Below are 11,580 nucleotides of genomic sequence, written 5' to 3'. Positions count from 1 at the left end.
AATTTGGCAGCATTGCAAAAACTAAATAAGTAAAAACAAACAAACGTCATTTATATTTTGCTTTTCCAACTTGATGATGATATCAATTGGGATTCATCAATATTACGCAAATTAGATATTTTAGTATTTTTTACATGTATAACTTAATTAAAAATATAAATCTATAAGAAATGGATGACCCACAAGAGACTACAACGACTGCAAGTGTAAGTTAGGATCCATAGCTTAAAAAACTTTAGTAACTTTTTTTTGTGCAGAAAAATTCCATTGAAAGTCTAAGCAAAGATGAGTTGTTGCAAAAATACAAATCCTTGCTAGCAATTGCTAAAAAGGCAAAGCAAGCCAAAGATGGTAAGCAAAATAAATTAGTAATTAATATAGGTAAAACCTACAACTACGACATGACGATTCTATCTATGGTCAGCACCAATAAAGTTTTCGAGCTAAACGTCTGTAATTACTTAAACGTGTTTATCTACTGGACCTATATTTATCAGTTATCACAAATTTAACATAACATAAAATAATTTAGTGTTTATTCTAATTTTCTTTATACAAATCATACTGAAAAGTTTGACGACTTGTATTTAAAATAATGAATTATAATGACATTTAATAAGTAAAATTTTATAATATGCTGAAAAATTTCAAATATATTTTCTATATTTATTTTGCATAATTTGAAACCCACAATTGTATCCACAAAATTTTTATTTAGTCTTTTATAATTAAATGTTTGTTTTAAGAATTTGCTGATGAAAATAAGAAACTCAGAGATACCTTGCAAATATGTGAGACACAAAAGGAGGCAGATAAGAAGGCTTTATTGACCATGAAAGAAATGTTAGAAGAATTTACAACAAATAAATTGGAACTTACAAGTAAAGTAGCTGAATTACAGCAAAATCTTAACATAAAAGAAAATATAATAAATGAACTAAACATTGAGAACGAATCAGTCAAACGGCAGTTGGATAGAATGATGGATGAAAACGAATCTTTGTTAAAAGACATTGATCAAATGGAAAGTAACTTAAAGCAGGTATTTTAAACGAATTACTATTTGTAATTTTTAGACATTTAATTTTATTGTTTTCTTATAGGTTAACGTAATTGGCATGGAGCAAAAAACGCATTTAAACCTATTGGAACTTGAAGTTAATAAACTTAAAGAATCAGAGAGTCTTAATAATACTTTAAAGAATCAGGTTTGTCAACTTCTGGCAGAGAATGAAGCTTATAAAAATGGCGAAAATGCAATGGCAACTTCTTTACAAGAAATGTCTGAAAAATATGCTAATCTTAAAGACATCAACTCAAAACAACGTAAAAAGTTTAATGCGCTTAAAGACCGATTTGTAATTGTATTCAAAAAAGTAAATAAACTAAAAGAATGTAAACGTATTCTACTAGAAACTCAACATGAATATGCGGAAGCTGTCACAAAATGGCAAACTGAAATCATAACAGCTTCGCAGTTATTATGCAGACAAATGAATATTCTAAGGCAAGAGAACGAAGAACTTACAAAGGATAAATCAATTACGAATTGCTCTGATCGACAAGTTAAGAAATCAAACAAACAGATTAACATGCTAACAGAAGAAGGTATTGAATTTTTACACAAAATTGTTGAACAAAATATTGTACCACAAATGAAAAGCCTAAATGTAACAGAAATGTTGAAAAAACTGGATGAGATGCAACGATTAAGTGTGGAAGTTGAGAAAGAACAGCAAAAAAATTTTGCACAATTAAATGCTACTAGGAAGAATACTAATCTTTTAACACAAAATGTCCAAACACAATTTGAGGATGATAATCTTGAGCAGATAATGTCTAGATTGGTGGAAGCTCAAAGACTAAATGAAGATGTACAAAAGAAATCTCTTTCTATGCGTTTGCAATTAGATAATTTGCATACGGAAAATAATGCTTTAAGAAATGATTTATGTATATATAAGAACCGCGCAGAATTGGAAAGGAAAAAAGTTAATTATTTGGTAGCAAAATTTGCAGAGGTAGAAATATTAAGTGAGGAAGCGTTAACGCAATATACTGAAAAATGTTTGCAGTTGGTGGATTTACAAAGTGATCAAGCGTTGGGTAAAGAAAGTCAAACTGATAACAAAGAATTAGAGAAACAAAAATTGGAAATTAAACAACTATCACAAGAACTCAAAGATTTAAAAATCAAACTCAAAGACAACGAAGAATTAAATAAAACCTTAGAGGTTGATTTTGAAGAACTGAAATTATTATTGTGCAAGAAAGAAGAACATATTGGCGATATGTTAAAGCAATTAGAGGAATATGAGCAAAACAAGTCAAATATTATAGAAGAATTAAATGCAAACAAGCTTATTTCTCAAGAACTCGGAATTGATAAAGAACGTTTGGAAAGCAAGCTAAAAGAATTGACTTCTGAAATAGAGAACCAGCAAATCACAAGGGAAAATGAAAATTCAGCGCTTGTAGAACAATTAAAATTACAGCACAGCCAAGATTTGAATGAAGAACTACAAAGTTATCGGCAAAGTTATGAGGAGTTACAAGCGCGCTTTGAGCAAAAAGAACGTGAACATGCTGACTTATTGGGAGAAATGCGGGAACTTAATGAAGCGCTCAAGGCTCGTGGAGATGTTATTTCACGCCAACAAGAAAAACAACAGGATATACTATCTGAACTGAAAAATACTTCTGCTCAGCTTAAAGATTTGGAAAATAAATTAAATGAAAATGAGAAATCCCTTTTAACAAAAGATGAACAATTGCGAGAAAAGAAATTAGAAATTGAACAGATACAGGTTAAAGTAGAGGAATTGCAAGCTATATGTTCGCAGAAGGAAAAGCAGATGAAATCTTTCACAGAAGATGTGCAAAGTTTAAAAAATATCGATACCACAGACAGCCAAAGCGATATGTTGTCAACGTCTACTATTTCACGCACTGATGAGATAAGTCGTCTACGAGAATTGGATGAAAGTTTCGAAGACAAATACAATAGATTACGTGGTTTAGCCATTAAACTTAAGAAAAAACTTCAAGAGCAAACAACACAGTTGACAGAATTAGAAAAGCAGCAAACTAACCATGAAAAGCTGAAACTTGAGTTAAAAGAACAGCAAATATTAATAAATGATTTGCAACTTGAGAAAGAAAAAACTCAGAAATTACTTGACACTCTTAAGGGTGACAACCAGAAGCTCAAATCTTCGCGCAAACAAGCTAATGTACTTAATTTGGAAATTGAAGCTGCCGAAAAATCACTTAACGAAGCAACTGTAAAATTAGCATCAAAAAATACTGAGTTGGAATCTCTCAATGAAGTCCTAACAACAAAAGAAACAATGATTGTACAGTTGCGTAAAGAAATTGCTTTACTTGAGTCCGCTAAAAATGCCGAGTGTAACCATTCTAAAGAATTAAAAGAACAGATCGATCTATTGCAAACACAAATTAAAGATGCCGTACACACCAAACAGAGCATACTAGCGTCCAGCAAAGAGTTAGAGCAAGCGAATGAGAATCTTAAGATGGAACTAGAAGAACTGCGCTTGCAAATGTCCAATATTGCTAGCAAGCAAGAAACAATAATTTTAGCGGCCAAAACCGATAAGGATCAGTTGCAGTCTCTATTATTTGACACGGAAAATAATTTAAAAACAACTCAGCTAAGTCTTAAAAATACTGAACGCGAATTAGAACAATTACGCGTAGAGTATTTGGAATATAAACTGAAGGCTCAGGCTGTGCTGCGGAAAAATCAGAAAAGGGATACCTCCAAAGAACGTGAACAAGAGGAAGAATTATTATCGTTGCGCGCAGTCGAAAAACAGCTACAACAAAGCGTAAAAATGCATCTTAAAAGAATCGAAGATGCTAATAAACGGATGCAGATACTAAACGAAGACAATGAATGCCTGCAAAAACGCATCAAAGAATTCCATAATATCATAGAGGAGTTACGTGAACAGAATGAGAGCTTGGCTAACGAAAACAGAAATCAGTTACATCTTCAAAAGGAGTCTTTGAAAAATCATCGTCAACAAATTGAAAATTTAAACTCATGCCATAACGTGCAACTAAAGGATTTAGAAGTAACTTATGAGCAAAAAATTGAACTTTTAAAAAGTGAACACGCAAAAGTAATACGTATTCCACCAATTATTGGAGCTGCATCTAAACTGAACACATCCACTATGGATACGATGCAAAATAATGTAGTTGAGCAAAGTAAAATTGATATTTTGCTTATGGAAAGAGAAGACGCTGAAGGTTCCGAAGAAGCTGTGGCTTTGGCAAATATTGCAGCAAATCGGAAAATATCGAATGATTCGTCACGTACACGATCACAACATGATTTTATGCCTTTGGATGAATTATTAAATGCGCCCATGAATACTATCAATGATACAGTGACAACATTAACTTTAACTGACGTGGAACATGGAAGCGATGATGTAGAAAGCACACATGTCGAATTACAAGCTACTAAGGAACGTTTGCAGATGCAAGATACCCGTATAAGACATTTAACTGCCCTATTAGCAGAAAATGAGCAGGACTTAGCAAAACTATCACAGATGAATGATATGTTAAAGGAAGAATTACGACGCCAGGAACGATCTGTAGAACGTGAAGCTCATATGCATAATTCAGAATATTTAAAGAACGTGATAATCAAGGTTAGTGCAATCGTATAATCATGCATTTTACTTTTACATATTATTATTATTATTATATTGGACGAGAACTACTCTTCATAGCCTACTCACAACAATAAGTCCTACTTATATGACACATTTCTAGGTGGTTGTATTAGGCAGCATAGATTTTCCTATACAAACATATATAATTATGATGTAAGACATAGCTAGCTAGTAACATATTCATTTATAGGTATTTGTTTTAAATGGATATAAATATATGATCCATGTGTGAGATTTAGAGTCCACTTTATAATTAAATATCTTACATGTGTTTTGTTTGGATTATACAAGATTAAAAGAAACTGATAAGTGGACATCTGTACGTTAGTCGGGCTTTCTTATATATAAGAATCCACCGATATGTGTAGCATAGAGATAAATATTATCCTTATAGTGGTATTGTTGACTGTTTACTGTCGGTTATAAACCTGTCTTTGGGATAGAGATTAAGATATGCTTAATGGTTTTAATTAACATCTAGAGTTACGCAGTTACACCTAAAGTGTTGCATTTATACTTTTACTTGATGTGGAATTACATTTTTTTAACCGAAACCTGTGATCCAAAGAACAGCAAAAATTTAGATGCCCGTCATTTCTTACCTAGGGGAAATTATATTCAAACATATAACTTCCAACAGGGCGTTCATCGACGCATTATTTTGATACATATGTTTAGAACACCGTAACACGATACGCAACAAAGTAAAACTACTAGGACTCAAGTCGGTTAGAAAACCGTGTTAAAAGATTAAATATACCTTTTCAGTTGTGACAGGTCTTTGTTTTTTTTCAGCCGCTTTGCAAATCAGTTTAAACATTTTAGGTATTTATTTATTCAAAGGATCTGCAGTACCTTTCTTCAAAGTGTATGTTTTGTTTTATTAAAGGTTCAGAAAGACTTTGATATTTATTGGAGAACACAATAGGTTACCAGGCCTAAATGGTTTCCCAAGATATTCATAATAACCTAAGCTAATCTAGTTGGACTGCGTACATTAATTTTATTATTTCACATTTGTATATTTTTAGTTCCTAACATTAAATAATGGAGATGAGCGCACTCGACTAGTACCCGTTCTTAACACAATATTAAAGTTAAGTCGCACCGAAACAGAAGTTCTAAACTGTGTGGCAAAGGGACATAAAGGTAAATTTATAAAAAATCATTTTATTACATTGTCACTAGTACAGTAGTGATTCATACTATTAAGTTTAAGGGGACCCATCATTTTATATGCTCGTTTTTAATAAAATATAAACTAAATATAAAATATTTTCACTCAGATCAAATTCATATTTTGTGAACAAATTGTATTTATTAAATATTTTCATTTGTAGTTAATGCTGATGGAAATCAACGTGGCTGGGGAAGTTTTCTATCATGGGGCGCAGGAAATAATAACACATAAAATCAATGCTTTTCAATATATTACCTGATACTATCTTTAAAAACAAAGCCATTCATTTAACGTTATGTATTGAATCAGTTTTATTATTTTAATTCAAACTATATAACTATTATATTAGACCACAGTGCAAACTCTTATATATTATCAAAAATTTTTATTCATAATTGTTATAATGTAAATGTCCATGTAATATATGTAAATTGTATGTTTGTATAAAATGTTTTTGTATATTATTTATACTAAGCGAAAATTAAATAAATATATTTCAATAATAATAATAAAAATTAATGCAATATGAATTAATTTGTAAATTTAAAAATATATATTTATAACTTTAATGAAAAGTACACTACATCCTTAAATTAAAGAATTAATGTAACTATTTATTACAAATCTATATAGGACTAAAGGAAGCTGAAGACTGGTTCGCATCGAATAAAATAGTACAAGGGTTCTGTTAGTTTCACTTTTGTATAAACATTTTCATATTTTCATATCCATCACACAAAGTGCAAAAATGAAATATATCTAAAATTGTCGTGACCAACTATTTTATTATGTGACTATTTTTTTATAAAATCTTATAGAAACAAGATTTTATACTTTCTTATAAAAGGTAAAAAGCGTTTCCTGTTTCCTTTCAGATATAGCTATACCATAGTTCTAGTTTCGTTTTTATTTAAATTAAGTTTAAATTTTTTATATATTTATATAAAAACTATAAAAAGGTTATATGTTGTCCTTTCTTCATTTGCAAAAGAGTCTAAATATTTGAATTAAAGCCCATCAGTTTTTAATATTTGGCAAAACCATATTTTTTTTAGTAATAGATATGAATGTTTTTCTGAACTGGCAATTGTTATATAGAATGCGATGTCTACTAAAAGTTAAGGAAAGAATAAAGACACCTACACCTAGTAAGATTAAATTGTTAAAAGCGTGACAACCTAAATTAAAGATATTTTTTTTTGTTTTGTATTAAACCTAGTCTTAGTCCTAAAATTATTTCAATTATTCATATAGATAAGTTAAATAAAATATATATTATTTAAAATGATTAGTATTTTATATCTTCATCACAAACAAAATATGTATGATTACATATTGTATAAATATTCAATAAGATATATTTAAAATATATACATACGTATGCTTATATAAAAGTGAAAGATGGAGTGAAGTGAAAGATATACAGATACTTTTTATTAATGAACATAAATAATTCATTAATTTATAAAAGAGAACAATATTTTTGAATATTGTAAAATTATTCATTTTAAAAATAAATTACAAAATATAATTATTTAACACAAACTTGTGATTTATAGAACTTGTAATTTCTCAAAATAAAATATTGAAATTTAGAGAAGAAACATTTGTTGAAATACATTAGTTTAGGAGAAAAAATATTCAACGTTATAAATATAAATTAATTTATTAAAAAAAACGAACTGAAAAAATTTAAATATTGCCTCCTGTTTTCCAACAACTTTTTTAATTTTCTATTAAAACCATTTATCCCATTTACAGATTTTCGAATTTTAACTTTTTACACTTCTCTAGTCTATTATACGTCAGTAAAAATATTACAACGATTTAAGATATTCTGGCGCAATGTGAACTATACTGTGGGTGTAGTGAAATTTATAACAATATTGATTTCGGGTTTCAGTTCCGTAGCAGTGTCGTGACTGCTCATATGCACTTCCTTTCAAACCGGATGCATAATATCAACGACTGTTTCTGCAAATAGTTTGACCAAAGAGATCAGCAATTTTTACATATAGTTTTCAAAGATTGTAGCTACGATAAATGTCACGCACCCGTCCTGTATTTTTCCCCTTTATTGTAGTGAAATATCGTATAATTTCTGAAGCTTTTATTATATTTGCTTTGCAATATTTACTTAGACATGCATCGTCCACAAAAAAATGTTGACTAATTGACTAATCTGTCAGAAATCAAACAAAAGAAATTTTTACGAAATGCAATTAACCATTTCATCAAAATAAAGCAATTAAAAACGTCTTTTACTTTTTCTCCAACCCAATGTTAATATGGTTGGAAAATTAAAAAAGTTTAGAAAAGAGATAAAAAGTTATTTTAAATACAAATGTAGTCAACGTACATTTCATACTCTTATAAATATATATAAATTAAAATAATATTTAAATATAAAACATATTAACTTATGGTAAAAACATAAAAGTTAATGCAAAATAAAATAATTCATTTAATAGGTTATCAATTGCAAGGACGCTTAATTTTGCTAAAAAGTTATTGCCAAACACCAGCATAGTTTCCTACAAGTGTAGCTGGTAACGGACCACCAGCAGCAAATATACGCATTCCAGTGCTATCATAGCAGTGTGTGTAAATTGCTGGTACATATTTAACTTGTTGAAAACCATCCATTTCATCTTCAGGATACTAATAAGTAATAAATTATAATATTTTCATTCTATTCAACATATCACACACCCTCTTCAAAAGAGGCACAACTGGAAATTCTTCAATTTTAAGTTAATGTATGGAACTTGTTTATAGTTTACCTGTCTACCAACACGCAAAATTCCACTTTGCTTTTATTATTGCAAATTTTTGAAAAAACACGTAAATCTCTTTTTTTTTGTTAAGAATGCCATTATTAAGAAAAATATTTTTTGCGTTTTCTAAAAAATGACGAATTTCGTTTTGTATCTGTTTCGATGAGGGGGTGCGATAATTGTACTGGTTTCACTTACAACAATCCCTTTACTACACTTTAGTGCCACAGTACGAGAAGCGTTCACACTGCTTTCAAGATATTTCCCCGCTCGTAAGTCATAAAATAATAACATGCCAAGTCCTGTGCCTACAGTAAGCAAATTGCCTTCGAAACTGGTAGCGCGTATACCACAGCCACTATAGCGAGATGTTATTTTTTTTATAGTCTAAAAATATATAATTGATTTTTTAATTTATAATAACCAAAAAAAAAAACACACACACACAAAAACAAATAATGCGTAATTACCTGCAATGTTCTTGCATCTAATAATATAGTATACGATCGACAACCAACTGCATATAGTCCATCAGAGTGATAAGCTATGCTAACGTTATCTTGACAATTTGGCAACTTACGAGATAATTTTTGTTTGAAAGTTTCTGCGTTAAAAATGTGTATATAACCATTTAGAGATAGAGCAGCTATTTCCTTAAATTCCTTATTGAAACACAATGAACGTATCTGTAATGAAATAAAGTAAATATATTTTGATGATATATATATATACAAGATATACAAGACAAAAATAAAGCTAACTTTTTGCGCAGTGCGACAATCCTTCACAGATAGTGGATTAATTGTAGCAAAAGTAGGGCAAGCTTCTTGGCCACCGTCCGGAAAATCCATCATATCTTCATTAACACGCCAAAGTGCTAAACGTGAATCTTTAGATCCCGATACTAAAAATTGGTCATCTAACCAACACATTCCCATTATTAAATCTCGATGTCCATTTTCGCCTACACAGACTGGATCAAGGGTTGGTAAACGATAAACAGCTATATCTGAAGAATTACGTGCGCCAGTAGCTAGAAATGATCTACTCGGATTTATTTCTATAGCATGTAATCCACCTTGTACTTCAGGGTGGTTAATATTTTTATTTGATAATGTTGGAATTGCATCTACTCGCCGCATGTTTACATCGTAAACAAGTAACTTAAAATAAAATTATCTTACCAATATTATTTTCAAAAGTTAATTAACACTCTTACCTTGTTACATTTTGTTCCAAAAACTACTTGTCGACTACTTAACCATTTTGAACAGAACACCTTATTTATGTATCCTAAATTGATTTGAGTCTCGCGAAGCATATCATGAGTTAAAACATATCTACTTGTTTGTTCATAATTTACACTACGTAACTATATTGAGGTAATAAATTCATTAGTTTATTATGAGACCGTGATGCAGTGACGTATGCATATACTCACATCTCTGAGTCCACTTTCACGCGCACGCAGAAAATCACATATCGAGTATGAAGTATTTAAGATCTCCTCTTGTTGAGCTAACGTTTCCTCGTCACTACCAGAATCATCATAACAAACAAAATCATCTGGTTTGTCTGGTTTACGACGACGTTCTGCACGCAAAGCTCGAGCCTTCGCTCTTCTTTCCTCTAATCGAGTCTGAATATGACATGATGGATGAGCACCAAAAACTGGAACTCGTATTGTTTTTACTAAAGAATTAAAACTGATGGAATTTTTATTCCTTATTTCGAACATTTTTAATCCTTAAAAAATCACTTAACAATGAAATGTATTTTTATATTTCATTGTTTACGTACTACTTTCAACAAAAAATATTTGTAAAATAAAGGTATTATATCAACAATACATGAATAACCGGTAATCGGTTTAAAACAGAGTTTGAAAAAAAATTTGTTTTTTAAGCGGAACACAAACCGAAGAACATAAACACAGGTATGTATAATGTCCTTGTAGAATGAGACACTTTGATGTATTAATTATTTATTTCTATTGTAATATGTTAAAATTTTACAGTATTTGACTTTATTAGCGGAAATCAATTTATCATATATAGATCAGTAATACAATAATTAATATTTTAATTTAATCACTAATTAAAAATTAAATCCAAATAACTTGTTATACTTAGCTTATATCAAGTTCATGGTTAGCTACTTACTATACACTGCTTAAATAAGCCCTTCAGAGTTTTCGTGACTATTCTCAATTTATATATTAAATAAATACTTACGCTACGTTCACACTATTTCAATTAGTCTACTTCCTATAAAAAAATATTCGCGAAATATCTTTTGACTGACTTCAATGAGAGGACTACATAGAAACATCAGAAGTGGCAACACTGTGTCCAACTGTTAATAGGTCTGTTCCATGAGCTACTCATAGTAACTTTGAGTAACACTGTGCATACACAAGAGCGTTCCACTACCAAATTTTCGAGCATCTGAGAAAGCATAACATCCCTAACAAAATTTGAGAAAACGTAACATGTCTAAATTTTAAAATGCTACAGACTTTACTCAAATATTTTCTTTTAAGTAAAATTTGTGTTAAAGTGTTAATCAGCTGTTTTGGTTTGAATTCAAATTTTCGAATTGTTTATTTGCGTGGCATTGTAAGAGATTAGATTTGTAATGAATTACAAACATAAAATAACTTGCATTGAAGTGTTTATATGTATATTGTTTATTTTTTTATTAATTTATTTCATTAAAAAATGAAACTTAATTCTAACTTAAAGTAGCCTTAAATAAATATTTAATTCTAACTTAATATATCTTATCTTAACAAACTATAATAGTTTGAAGTTATAAAACTTCAAACTAAGTATGTTTTAATTTAATTTATCTTAATAATAGTATATTTAATAAGTTTAATGTGAAAAAAATAATAATCGATACATTTTCT

General features: G+C 29.7%; 2 protein-coding genes across 2 annotated transcripts; one reads left to right on the top strand and one right to left on the bottom strand.

The window, feature by feature from the left end:
* Positions 1-75: 75 nt before the first annotated feature.
* LOC119680036 (GRIP and coiled-coil domain-containing protein 2) lies at positions 76-6,263 on the top strand. The gene is made up of 6 exons (XM_038092656.1): positions 76-206; positions 258-351; positions 747-1,042; positions 1,104-4,688; positions 5,744-5,861; positions 6,053-6,263. Exons 1-6 carry the CDS (start codon positions 171-173, stop codon positions 6,121-6,123), a joined length of 4,200 nt encoding a protein of 1,399 aa, XP_037948584.1. The 5' UTR covers positions 76-170; the 3' UTR covers positions 6,124-6,263.
* Positions 6,264-8,334: 2,071 nt separating this feature from the next.
* LOC119681919 (DDB1- and CUL4-associated factor 12) lies at positions 8,335-10,489 on the bottom strand. Its single transcript, XM_038095230.1, has 6 exons — positions 10,111-10,489; positions 9,889-10,041; positions 9,431-9,832; positions 9,140-9,355; positions 8,868-9,056; positions 8,335-8,553 (listed from the first exon to the last, which is right to left on the bottom strand). Exons 1-6 carry the CDS (start codon positions 10,405-10,407, stop codon positions 8,401-8,403), a joined length of 1,410 nt encoding a protein of 469 aa, XP_037951158.1. The 5' UTR covers positions 10,408-10,489; the 3' UTR covers positions 8,335-8,400.
* Positions 10,490-11,580: the final 1,091 nt, after the last annotated feature.

This window comes from Teleopsis dalmanni, chromosome 2, assembly GCF_002237135.1.
Source record: "Teleopsis dalmanni isolate 2A chromosome 2, ASM223713v2, whole genome shotgun sequence".
NCBI lineage: Eukaryota > Metazoa > Arthropoda > Insecta > Diptera > Diopsidae > Teleopsis > Teleopsis dalmanni.
The sequence above is the reverse complement of the archived record's forward strand: the minus strand, read 5'-3'. Positions and strand labels throughout refer to the sequence as shown.